This window comes from Antennarius striatus, chromosome 7 (genome assembly GCF_040054535.1).
Source record: "Antennarius striatus isolate MH-2024 chromosome 7, ASM4005453v1, whole genome shotgun sequence".
Taxonomy (NCBI): domain Eukaryota; kingdom Metazoa; phylum Chordata; class Actinopteri; order Lophiiformes; family Antennariidae; genus Antennarius; species Antennarius striatus.
This window is the reverse complement of record NC_090782.1, coordinates 13,695,001-13,707,179: the sequence shown is the minus strand read 5'-3', so window position 1 is coordinate 13,707,179 and position 12,179 is coordinate 13,695,001. Positions and strand designations below refer to the sequence as shown.

The window sequence follows — 12,179 nt, the reverse complement described above, 5'->3', positions numbered from 1 at the left end:
AGCGTCTCCTCCTCCTCAGTAAAGACCCGTTCGGAGCGAGCAACAGCCCTCAGGAGTCCTCCGCTCAGCTGGACGACCGAACCGACCCCGAACAGACATGCCTCGTTCCTTCATGGTGAAGAGCAAAAGGGCGCACACCTACCACCAGCCCCGGAGTTTAGAGGACGACTACCGCAGACTGGACACCATACTGGCGCACATATGTTCAGGTTGGCGCAAATCACTGCTATTTGAAGGAGACTTTCTTATCCCATGTAACTTCGGTTTTATATGTGAAACAGCCTTAATGATATATTAAACTTTCAAAACCGAAGGGGTTTCGTTTTAAATAAGAGACATTTTTTTTATTAAAAACTTTTTTTTTTAATATAAAAAATTATTTATCTTTATTCTACAAAAGTTGATGAATTTTCTGCGAACGAAAAATTATTTCAACGAATACATTTATAGAGACGTTCTTTTAAAAAAAAATCTAACCAATTTAGATTTCTTTTTTTAATTTCTAATATTTCTTATTATATTATATTTACTGGCCGTAAGGCTGCCCGAATTCCTTTAAAATTATACTCATCTAATAATCCCGTTCCAACCATTCATCACTGTTTAAGAACACCCCGCCGCTCCTTCTCCCCTCCTCCAGATGCAGACTGTCCTCCTTGTGTCCACTCCGGAGCTGAAAAGCTCCCGGAAGACACCGACCCGTCCGTGGACAGCTACGGCCTCAGTCCGGACTTCCACCTGCCTGACGCGGCTGATTTCTCCCCGAAGTCCCCGCTGAGCTGCGCCGACAGTCTGTGCGCTCCGTCCACGGACTACGAGGACTTCTGGAGGCCTCCGTCCCCCTCCGCATCACCGGGTAGCCAACACGCACCACCCGGACACAACACACGACCCCCACCGCAAAAACTACAGACGCGAAAGGGAAAGTCCATTTTACACGTTATGCGTCATGTCTACGGGAAATTATTATTTTACACATGAAAATATATAAACATAAAAAAAATAATAATTAAATCTCAATGTCATATCTACGTATATACAAAATACAGCCTGTATAATAAATACAGATACAATTTACAGGTATTTAAACTAAATGATGTACATTCCTGCATGCAGCTGCTTAATTTTTCTGCATAAATGTGTGCGTAAATGAAAAGCTAAAATATATTTTTATTTATTAAACTGCATATTTTCTAACCATCATCATCTGGGGATTATCTGAAAGGACATTGCATGACTTCTCGTGGCCCCTCGGGCTCTGGAAATGCCCCACTTCACCCGTGTCAGTGGTTTCATTAAATTTTCATCTGGCCTCCTCCCCAGTTGACTCGGAGAACTCCCTGTCTCCTCTGGCGGGGGACACCCGGTCCTTCACCGTTCCCTTCCGGCCGTATGCCTGGAGCAGCTACCCGGAGCCGGCCCTGGTGCAGCAGAGCCTCCATCCCAGCATGGAGGCGGACAGGCCTCCGGTGTCGGTGGCCTTCTACGGGGACAGGAACGGCCACTCGCTCCTGTACGCGGAGCGGCCTGTGGGCGAGGATCCTTTCGGAGACTACAGGAGTCGAGCCGCTGCGCTGCTGTTCCCTGAGGGGGGGCTTCACCCGAAGACACAGAACATGAAGGCCCCGTCGGACCTGCTGTGCTCCAGCCTGGTCCTCAGCGGCGCGTATAAGTGCGTCAAGTGCAGTAAGGTGAGACCGAGGAGGCGCGCTTGGTAAAAACAAGAGGACGTTCTCTGAGCCACGTGGAGATCATCAAGAAGTGTCCCCGAGTAGAGCAGCAATGAAATCACTGACCTGAGATTTTTTTTTTTTTAAATCAAAATGTTTATTAAATATTTGAACCTTTCTGGTATTTACAAAACATTCTAAATGAATGTCTGCGTCTCCTGCAGGTGTTTTCCACTCCACACGGGTTGGAAGTCCACGTCCGCAGATCCCACAGCGGCACCAGGCCGTTTGCGTGTGAAATCTGCAGCAAAACGTTCGGACACGCCGTCAGCCTGGAACAACACAAGGCCGTGCACTCTCAGGTGACGTCACATCTCACGTCTCATCAGGTCACACCTTCACCGGATCTGCGTCCTGTCGAGATGATTTATTTTCTAACAGGGAGCGTGTTGCTGACATGAAATCCTGGTTTTTGTCCTCCCTCCCTCGTCCCACAGGAAAGAAGTTTTGACTGCAAAATATGTGGTAAAAGTTTCAAGAGGTCGTCCACTCTGTCGACGCACCTGCTCATCCACTCCGACACCCGGCCGTACCCGTGTCAGTACTGCGGGAAGAGGTTCCACCAGAAGTCCGACATGAAGAAACACACGTTCATCCACACAGGTGAGTGGATCAGACGCGTCGTGACGCGCTGGCGCGTTAAAGTCTGACGATCACAAAATGATCTTTGACCCAAGAGCCTCCCCTCAGCTTCACAACTGAATGTGTCCTGCAGGTGAGAAGCCACACAAGTGCCAGGTGTGCGGGAAAGCGTTCAGCCAGAGCTCCAACCTCATCACGCACAGCAGAAAACACACGGGATACAAACCGTTCGGCTGCGACCTCTGCGGCAAAGGATTCCAAAGGAAAGTTGACCTGAGGAGACACAAAGAGACGCAACACGGACTGAAGTGAAGAGGAAAGACATTCCGTCGGTGTGGAGACTTTAGGAACTGTAGGAACGTTCGAGTAACGCGCTCCAAACGCTGATGACGCGCTTCCCAGACGCCCCACTTCAGGAGATTTCTTTTAAAAGCTTTCTTCCAAACGGGTGTTTTGGAAATACTGTACAAATATCTCATCTGAGAGGCAAAGTATTTCTTATAGGAACGAATAAAACACTATTTATTTACAGCATCCATCTGCAGATTGTAGGAAAGGTCCAACCTGAATTAAATCCAGCGTGATAACATTCAACCTCAGTCGCCACTGAAGCCCAGAGACCTGCACACACACACACTCAAGTACCAGGAAACAGTCAAACACAAAACACAACGCAGATGAAAATCTGCGTTGTGTTTACACTCGTGGAGACATGCTGGCAAAGCAGTCTCACTGTGTGATTTAATAAACAGGACGAGCCTCAAGCCTCCTCCATCTATTTTGCACATTTTCTTTGCCAGATATAATTTTATTCCTTGCTACCCATGATAGGTTCTTTTTCCGGTTCTTTTTATTTATTTTGAAATAAACTAAAAAATTTGAATGATCAAAGATGACGTCTTATCCATGTTTAAAATATGAATATGAAAATGTCCAGATTAAGAGTTTGAAAAAGAAAGCATCCCCCATCAGGTGCATTTTATTGCATTTAATGAAACTACGGATTTTTTTTTAATTAAAAAAAAAAAAAACTCCCTATAGGTAGGGAGAAAAAAAAACCCTCTTCAGTTTGGGGATGTGTGCATGGGGATTGGTATAGAGATTAAGTTTTGAATTATGCCCTGAAAACTCTCATCTGATAAATCCCACTTAGGGAACAAGCCAAAATTTAGACTTATATTGTGGAATTTAAATAAAAAAAAATCAAATGATAAAAAGTTCTCAAAGAGGAAAAGGAAAACTTCTGTCTTTATTTTCATGTGTTGAAAGTTTGCTGAGTCAATTTTTCTTTGTTTGAGGCATAATAAAATACCTATCCACTGATAAAATCACTCTTTATTGACACCTCCATACACAGCAGACCTCACAGCCTTTGTGTTACAGGTGATTCTTCTCATTCTGATCTGCAGCACTCCAAACAGATTCCGTAAAGGAGTGAGCTGAGTTCCATCAGGAGGACATCTGAGCGTGTTCTGCTGTGATTGTGATTACGGTCCAGAGGCTTCAGGCTCCTGTTTGTTTTGACCACTGCAGCCGAGTGTTTGAACCCCAAACAGTCTGCAGATTTAACCGTTAACCAAATGTTTTTCAACCCTCATGGCTGTTATTTAAAGAACAGGTTTGACAGGACGTGCAGCGGCTGTGGTCCTGTGGGATCGCTGCTGTCGCACATCTCCACTCAGTCGTGTGAAAAAAGTGATTTGATTTTGAAATCAGGTAAATCTCACTGTGACAAGGACAACTACTAAACTCCGTATTGACACTGTTTCAACTGGACATGCCAAATAAGGTTATAGTGAATCCTCAACCCTAAAGCTCCTCTTGCTTTTGGAACCACAGGAGTCATCAACTATAACATGATTTTGTAGAACAAGATTGGGACAAGAAACCAATCAGTTGTATCTGTTTGATGCTGTTTTCATGATTGGTAAATTGCAAAATGAATAATTAACACCTTACTGTTAAAGGAAATGTTGTAATCCAAAATTTATATCCATGAACAAATGTCCTTCAAATTTCATAATTAAATCCCTCTTGTCCCACCCCTACAAAAGCAGCGGTATATGATGGACAGAGAATTCTGATGAATAAAGGATGATTGACCTATAGCTAAAAGTTTCCTGTCTTAAACTCACATTTTTTCTACTTTTCTAAGAAGACAAAGGATAAAAAAGCAGAGCAATGAGTCGTCTTCCCTCAACATTGATTGAAATCACTGACTCACAAGGATTTTCCATGCTTGACTTCCTCAAAATCGTACAATATGCAGGCCTGTAAAAATACTGAATATTTTAAACCCCAGGATGAACAGACGAAAGAACAGGAAAAGGAGCGAGCCTTCATGTGCATCAGCTGAACTCAGATAGTAATTCTCTTAAATTAAAAACAAGTTTCAAGAGCAACTACGTCACATTCCAAGCGCCAAAATGACTTAAATAGGTGTTGAATAGTCCGCTAGAGGACGGTGAGTCACTTGAGAGGAAATGTGCAGTTTCTACAGGAACTCCATCGAGTGTCAGAGAGACAAATGTTTTCATCTGCACACGGCACTCTGCTCACACTGAACCATGTTGAGTAGATCTCTGGGGAGTTTCCTCCTGTTGGAATGAAGCTAAGTTTGCCTTTAAGTGCCTTTATTATTCGAAGGCAGCCTCCAGCCACCAGCCTGACAACAGTCAAGTGGGCAATTCAACACGGAATGCCTCACAGAGCAGAAAAAGTAGGCTTGACCAATAACTGCTTTAAGCTGGAATATTAGTTGGAATCTATCTGTTGTTTTATTTCCTGAGATAGTCCACAATGTCTTCTGAGAAACGCTCCATGAGCACAATCTCAGAGAAAAGCTGCTGAAGCAGAAATCTTCAAACGAGCCATTAGCTGACCAGATTTCCTCCAAGTGGATTTTTTAAAGCATTACCCTGTGGCCTCGAGGCATATCAAATATGAATAGAATACGTCTCGATCGATTCCAGGAGTAATCAGAGCAATGCAGTCTTAGGCTCAAATCTAGGCCCTCATCGAGGGCCATGAGAGCAAACGCTCATGCAAGAACACACACATCTGTGCACAAAACCACATGCGTGGCCAGCCAGAGGCACGGCTGGAATAATGGCTCCTGACAGACACAGTTGTGCAATTAAAACATTCAGAGGCTGGATTTTGTGGTTTTGGGAGATTTATTATTCATCTAAAATCAAGGATGACTAATTACACTCTTCAGAGACATCCTGTAGAATCTGATTTGGACTTTTTCTTTTGTTTTGTAATATTTCAACAAGATTTTCAATTTGGAATTAAATAACAGACTCTAAATAGGTTAGTCATTGTTTTTCATCCAAACAAACCCTCTCTGAATGGATTGGAAACTGTCTCCTGAGCTATGCTAATATTCAGCATGAGAACGAGAACCAAACATCACACAACACATCAGGGACAAAACACAAGCCCAAGATCACACAAATCAGCAACATCTGAATGGTCAGATTCTTTTGCTTTGTGTGTGTTTAATAATGACGCGGTGCTGAATCAGCAGATTTCACACAGGTTAGACCAGTTAAAGACTGTAGAGAGATGCATGATTCCAGGCAGCAGAGAAACAGCACTGATTACTGTCCTCAGATATAGGAAATGACAATATGTCAGAAATTCTTGGAAAATAAGAAAAATGAACTAAAGTCCTTTTGAGAAATGTTCTGCATCAGACACGGTCCCGGCTCAGCCGTCCCCTCCGTGGTGGTTAACACGCCATCGAAGGCGGGACAGGCTGAGAGAGGCAGGACTCACACAGGACATCGCTCTTTTGTTGTCGAGGCTTATCCATAATTCACCTGATCTGAAAAACAGACTGCAAACCAACTGCACAGCTGTCAGCAAGCAACAAGGCCTACACACAAATTATTCATGACGCCGCAATGAAAAGGCACTAGGATGAGAGGAAAATAATAGCAAGAGACCTGAACCAGGCTGCTGACAGGCCGGACATGTGTGTGGGGGGGGCTTGGTCCTGGAACAGCAGCCACGTTACCCCCCCACCCCTCTTATGGCATACAGAAGGAAAAAGGCTTTACATTGTGTGTACATAACAAAGTCATCATAACATATTTAAAGGATGATCTTCTGTGTAATTAAAGGGCTGATCCAAGAAGCTGGACACCTTCAGTGTTTCCCTGATTTAACAAACGTGAACATATATAATTCTCTAAGTCTCTAAGTCTAGAATGGAATATTGTTAAATACAAATGTATCATCCAATTAGATTTTGTGATTTAAACTCTATGAATCACACACATTTTTATTGATAATCTGACATTATAATCAACCAATTATTCAACTTTTATTTATACAGTGCTTAATCACATCAGCAGACACTTAAAAGCGCTTCAACAGACACAGAAACCAAACAGAACCCTCTAGAACAAGCATAAGTGACAGCGGCAGGGAAAACTTCCTCTCTGAGGGAGAAACTCCAGGCAGGACCAGAGTCTGGAGGGCGGTCATCCGCCTTGAGGTTTTAATGTCTGTGTTGTTTTATCAGCACCTTTTATCAACATTTTTGATCAATATTTTCACATTCCTCAATTTAAAACCCACATATATAATATACGTACTGATATGGTGATTTGTACTGAGTTGGCCTCATATTTTATATGGAATATTTTCCCTTATATTCTCTTAATATTCTATTAAATTCTTTTGTCTTAGATTTTTTCTTTGAAAAAATGTATAAATACTTCATATTCATCAAAAATGTTGATAAATAAGTAATAACCAGTGTAATAAATAACAATAATAAAAACAATGTAATATGACATGTTCATATCGATCAGTGCAGGCATGTGTGTGTGTGTGTGTTTGTGTGTACATGTGTGTGTATGTATGTGTGTGTTTGTGCATGCGTGTGCGTGTGTGTGTGTGTGTGTGTGTGTGTGTGCGTGTGCCTTGTTGTTTTCAGGCCTGTCTATCATGACGTGTCCTGAGATGTGTGTCATTCTAAAACTATGAATACAAACACACACACACACACACACACACACACACACACACACACACACACACACACACACACACACACACACACACACACACACACACACACACACACACACACACACACACACACACACAGTGGGCCAGCTAGATCAGACTGGACATTTTTCTACCCTGAAAGCTTTCCATTAGGCGGCTCCACTCTGAGGGTGTGAGCCCTGAACAGCGTGGGTCCACAGTGGGCTGGGGATGGAGGGGGGCTGGACAACTGGATGGGACCCACAGGTTTGATGAAAAGGGGTGTGGAAGTCTTGGGAAGGCTGTCCCCTCTTTTAAAGACATGTTTACCCGGTTCATTTAGCATCACATATCAGTAGACGATGTTGATGTGAGCGGGCACGCAGGGACAAGGAGGCTGTCGCCGCCCACAGAGAACCTGAACCTGATCACAGGACACCACCCAGTGGTCGCTACACCCCCATTTATACCCCCTTCCTTTATACTTCTGCTCCCAGACCATGTTCCGTCTTATTGGCCTGGTTTTGTCTTTTATTTGAAGTCATGTCATATAACAAATGAGTCCTGAAGGTGACATTAAAAGAATCCACTCTTGCTAAAAGGCTTCATAACAAAAGATTCTCCTGTCTTCAGGGGGAAGACAACACACGAGAAGGAACATGTGACAAGAAAGTGAGTTCTGCATCCTTTTAGTGTGTAGTGATGTTCTTGTTCACCCCTAAAAGGTTTTACATTGCTGACAATTTGATGTGTGGAATATACAGCAGTGAGATTCAGGAATAAATCCTTGCCTGCATTCATGTTACTGTGAGAATGAGAAGTTCAGCTCCAGGTTGTCTACCTATCAAAATGTTTTGTTTGCTGAAGCCCTTTGAGGATTGCTTCAGACGTTAAACATTAGAGATGTTCTACCTCTTGTACTAAATGAAGACAAGATTCAGATACGTTTATGTGACACGCATCAGGACTAAAAGTGATTATCCCACTGCATTAACACATTACAGAACCCTGAACATTTAAATAGCAAAAGCTATTTCACACTAAACATCCAACAGTCCAACAGTCTGAACTGAATAATTTATACATTAATTAATGTTATGGATTTATCTGATGGAAAATTCCTAAACAAATAATACATGTTTGAAAAAGCAGCTCAGAAAAGCGGCTTCACCTTAAATGATTACAGTTTTTTCACACAATGAAGCTCTCAATTCTCCAGGCGAAGTAGCCACCACTGCAGGGACGCTGTGTTTAAATAAAGAAACTGTGTAGTATACCCCAGTGTACAATGTTAATGAGGCAGTGTGTGTTATAACAGGGTAGTGTTTAGTACCTCTGTCACTTGAACACATGGAGTCACATTATCTATGCAAACGGCATATGATTTACGAGTGAGCATGGCAGCTCAAGATGTTTCTTTGTCATACAGCCATTCTCTTAAACAGGTCTGATTGCAGCGATGAATGTTTTTTAAAAATTCATAAGATCCATTTCATAAATGACCAAGCCATGCATGTGCCTGTACCTGAATACGAAAGAGAAAGCCAGGCCACAAAGATCTATAGGAGGAGCCGACCACCGGAGGAAGCAGAACAAAATGACAAAGATTTATTCTCAGCCACAATCAAATATTTATGCCGAAGCATTCAAGTAAAGTTACTTTTTGTGTTCTGATTTAATGAATGATTTGAGCGGTGGCAGTGCTGAGAGGCACAGATGTTGGGTTTGTTGAAGCCTGCGCTAATGCCCATTCAGGGGTCTGTGTGGTCATGTGTCAGACTGCAGCAGGATCAACGCACAGTAATGCCATTGTGGGGATCGCAGCACAGAGGAGTGGGATGCTAAGTACTTCCACCGCCCCAGAGGCCTGCAAGGCACCGGGCTACGACTGACGAGGGAGGAAATAATCACTGTATCAATAAGATGTTGAGGAGAAATGCCTCACTTATCAACATGAAAGGTAAAGCAGCAACCCAATATGTCCCATTAGAGACATGCGTCTCTACCATAAATGTGCGCAGGGTGGGACTGATCCAAGACGACAATGCCACAGTCAAAGGAAATGGATCCAGCAGTGCAGAGACTCTTTCATTCTCCCTCTGGCATCCTCTGAAACATTAATGACCTCAAGCTGAATCTGATCTCTCCTTCTTTACTGGGTTTCTTCTTCCCTCACAACAACTGATAGCATTCACCAAACATTAGCTGACATAAACACGCAGGAACCACTGATGATTCACGCCAGAAGACTGTAATGCTCCATTTTATGGAAAAACAAACTGAAATGCCAGTAGGTTTTCAAAATAAACAGATTATTTAAAAAAACTCCAAAACTAGCTATGAAAGAAAAAGACTCCACATAATAGAAGGGATCAGATCCAGATCAGATGACCTGAAAGAAAACCGTGAGTAGGAAGGAAGTGCCTAGAGACGTATGTGGCAGGTGAAACAGAAATGTTAACACTTGAGTGAACACTTAAACGGATAAAGATGGTTAGAAAAAAGCTAAAAGCCTCCATCACTTCCAAGACATCGGTACCCCAAACACAGTTGTCAGCATCTTTAAACACTGGAGCGAAGGGAAGATGACAAAATCGTTTTGACAGCCAGTTCACATGTAACATCTCCGATTCGTCCACCTTGGGGAGTTGCCAGGCAGTTTTGCCCGGCTGCCGGAGGAAACCAAGCCCCGTGTGTGATAGCAAAGTGGGCCTGGCCAGGCCTGTGCCCCGCTTCACGTGTCGCTTATTGATCAGAGTAGACAGGGTGTCAGTCACTGCTGCCCTGAGATACAACAGGCAAGCAGCGGTTATCTGTGTCTATGAAGGCGTCGCTCTGTGTGTATTGATTGGGAACAACTCGACACTGAGTGTTGTCATCAAAATGCTGCCTTACAAAAGGTTGAGCTGCCGTCTAAAGCGTCTGGTTGGTATGGATTTGTTGATGCTGTTCCCCCAGCGACACCCTGAAGCAGACAGATGCTACAGCTCAGGAAAGACTGAGGCGTCCGGCCGGGGCCTTTGTCTCACCTTGGGAGTTGTCACGTCCTGGAGGACAGGTAAATAAAGCAGCTTTACACAACGCTGAAAGAGGACGACAGGTCCGCATCACTGCTCCAGGCTTCGCCAGAGCACAAACAATTGTTCACTAAACACGTCCTCATTTGGCCCCAGGAGCTCCTCCCTGGGATTGTTTGGGACAAAAGCTTTTACAAATAGGGGCCAAGGTCAAGACTTTCCCTTCTGAGACCACCGCCTCCATCAGCGCCTCACTCTCCTCCACAACGAAAGGTGAGCGCTGCTTCAGAGCAGGAGACACATGCAGGTAGATTTAGTTCACCTGCACTGTTGTTGAGATGCTACATGGAGAAACACACAGCAGGAAATATGGCAGCTGAATAAACTGCTTCACGTTTAGTTATTGTTCCACTGTCCTGATTTTGTCTGGATACTCAAATGCATTGTTAAGGTTACTAGTACAGCTAGTCCTCAACATACAAACACAACTGGTTCTGAGAAGTTGTTTGTAAGTTTATTTAATAAATTTCAATCTATAATTGCCATTTGAGGGCATATAAATGTCATTAATACTCTAAATATGAAAGCACTGTTCCCTAAGACTTACCAGAAACAATAACGGGACATAAAAACAACACATGAAGAAAAAAAATACAGGTACAGGTTGTTTCGAGTTAATACGTTCTTGATTATACGTCGGTTTTCAAAAAAAAAAAACACAGAAAAATAAAAATCAAGTTTACATCATTTCACTAAACTTACTGTCTGTCTATCACAAATACTCTTAAAATACCTAGAAAACCATTAAAAGCACATAATATCATCTTAATGAACAATAAATAAGAATAAAAACATAATCATATTAAAATATGTACGCAGTTCTAATATCTACTGTTAAGCGTCACTCATGATTCATGTGATTGTTTTGAATTCAGATTAGTTTAACGTAAATTTAATCCTTGAGGAGAAAAAGAAAATACTTCAAGGAACTCTCCACTAGTTTCTTAGGCACATCCAACAACAACAGTCAGAATCAGCTGTACGGTACGCTGATGACCCGCTGTACGGTACTGTAGCGTGTAGCTCACATTAGAGTGAAGGAAGAGGAGGAGGAGGGGGTTATTGTCAGTCAGGGTCAGAGTTGTCATCAGACACATGGGAGACATGGCCACCACTACCACTATCTTCACTAGCCTTTGCTAGTGAAGATGATAAAGCAAAGGCTTTATCATGGATCCAAGGTATGAAGCCTGATGCTCTGAGATGCTCACAGAGCTATCTATAGTTCAAGTAATTCTATTTGGTGCTAGAGTTTTAAACTCGACTTCAACTCAAAACAAAACATACAAAATCTTTCATGAATATACGAATGACACCACGGTATATAAATTAGTCTTAATTTAGAAAAATAGGGTAAACTAAAATGACGTGATAAGGGCCCCAATGTATAAAGAATGATTTTGCATCATGATATATTTTCTGATCATATTTGTGCTTTGTTTGAGGAATATTCTGAGTAGGTTTGCCTGTACGACAGTTTTTCATTGTTTGGTAGTACAACAGTAAATAAGAAGACCTCTTACACAATTGCTTCATCATATAAACACGACTTAACAGCTGGATGTCTTCAATGATTAATCTGACCACGTTTAAAAGCAGCGATCTCAAAAGCAAATCTGGATAGTATAAAAAAAAATCTAACTATCAAACTGGCGAGCAGCAGCGGCGAGGCCAAGCGGCACCCGGGGGAGAGTTCCTACACATGAAAGTTCCTGACAAGCACAGCGGGGCCTGGGGAGGCAGACAGGAGAGGATAGCAGTCTGAGAGGCCTCCAGGGGGGGCGAC

At 42.8% G+C, this 12,179-nt stretch overlaps 1 protein-coding gene across 1 annotated transcript; it reads left to right on the top strand.

Annotated features, from left to right (window-relative positions):
- Positions 1 to 38: 38 nt before the first annotated feature.
- LOC137598507 (zinc finger protein Gfi-1-like) lies at positions 39 to 3,650 on the top strand. The gene is made up of 6 exons (XM_068318727.1): positions 39 to 209; positions 641 to 856; positions 1,324 to 1,691; positions 1,895 to 2,032; positions 2,168 to 2,333; positions 2,446 to 3,650. The coding sequence occupies exons 1-6, from the start codon at positions 98 to 100 to the stop codon at positions 2,622 to 2,624; spliced, it is 1,179 nt and encodes a 392-aa protein (XP_068174828.1). The 5' UTR covers positions 39 to 97; the 3' UTR covers positions 2,625 to 3,650.
- The last annotated feature ends 8,529 nt before the right edge of the window (positions 3,651 to 12,179 follow it).

What these genes read in the sequence shown, in the direction of transcription:
- LOC137598507 (XM_068318727.1), top strand. Translation starts at nt 98, where the DNA reads ATGCCTCGTTCCTTCATGGTGAAGAGCAAAAGGGCGCACACCTACCAC. An exon ending in ACTGGCGCACATATGTTCAG is followed by an intron (nt 210 to 640) that starts GTTGGCGCAAAT and finishes CCCCTCCTCCAG; the next exon opens with ATGCAGACTGTCCTCCTTGT. An exon ending in AGTGCGTCAAGTGCAGTAAG is followed by an intron (nt 1,692 to 1,894) that starts GTGAGACCGAGG and finishes CGTCTCCTGCAG; the next exon opens with GTGTTTTCCACTCCACACGG.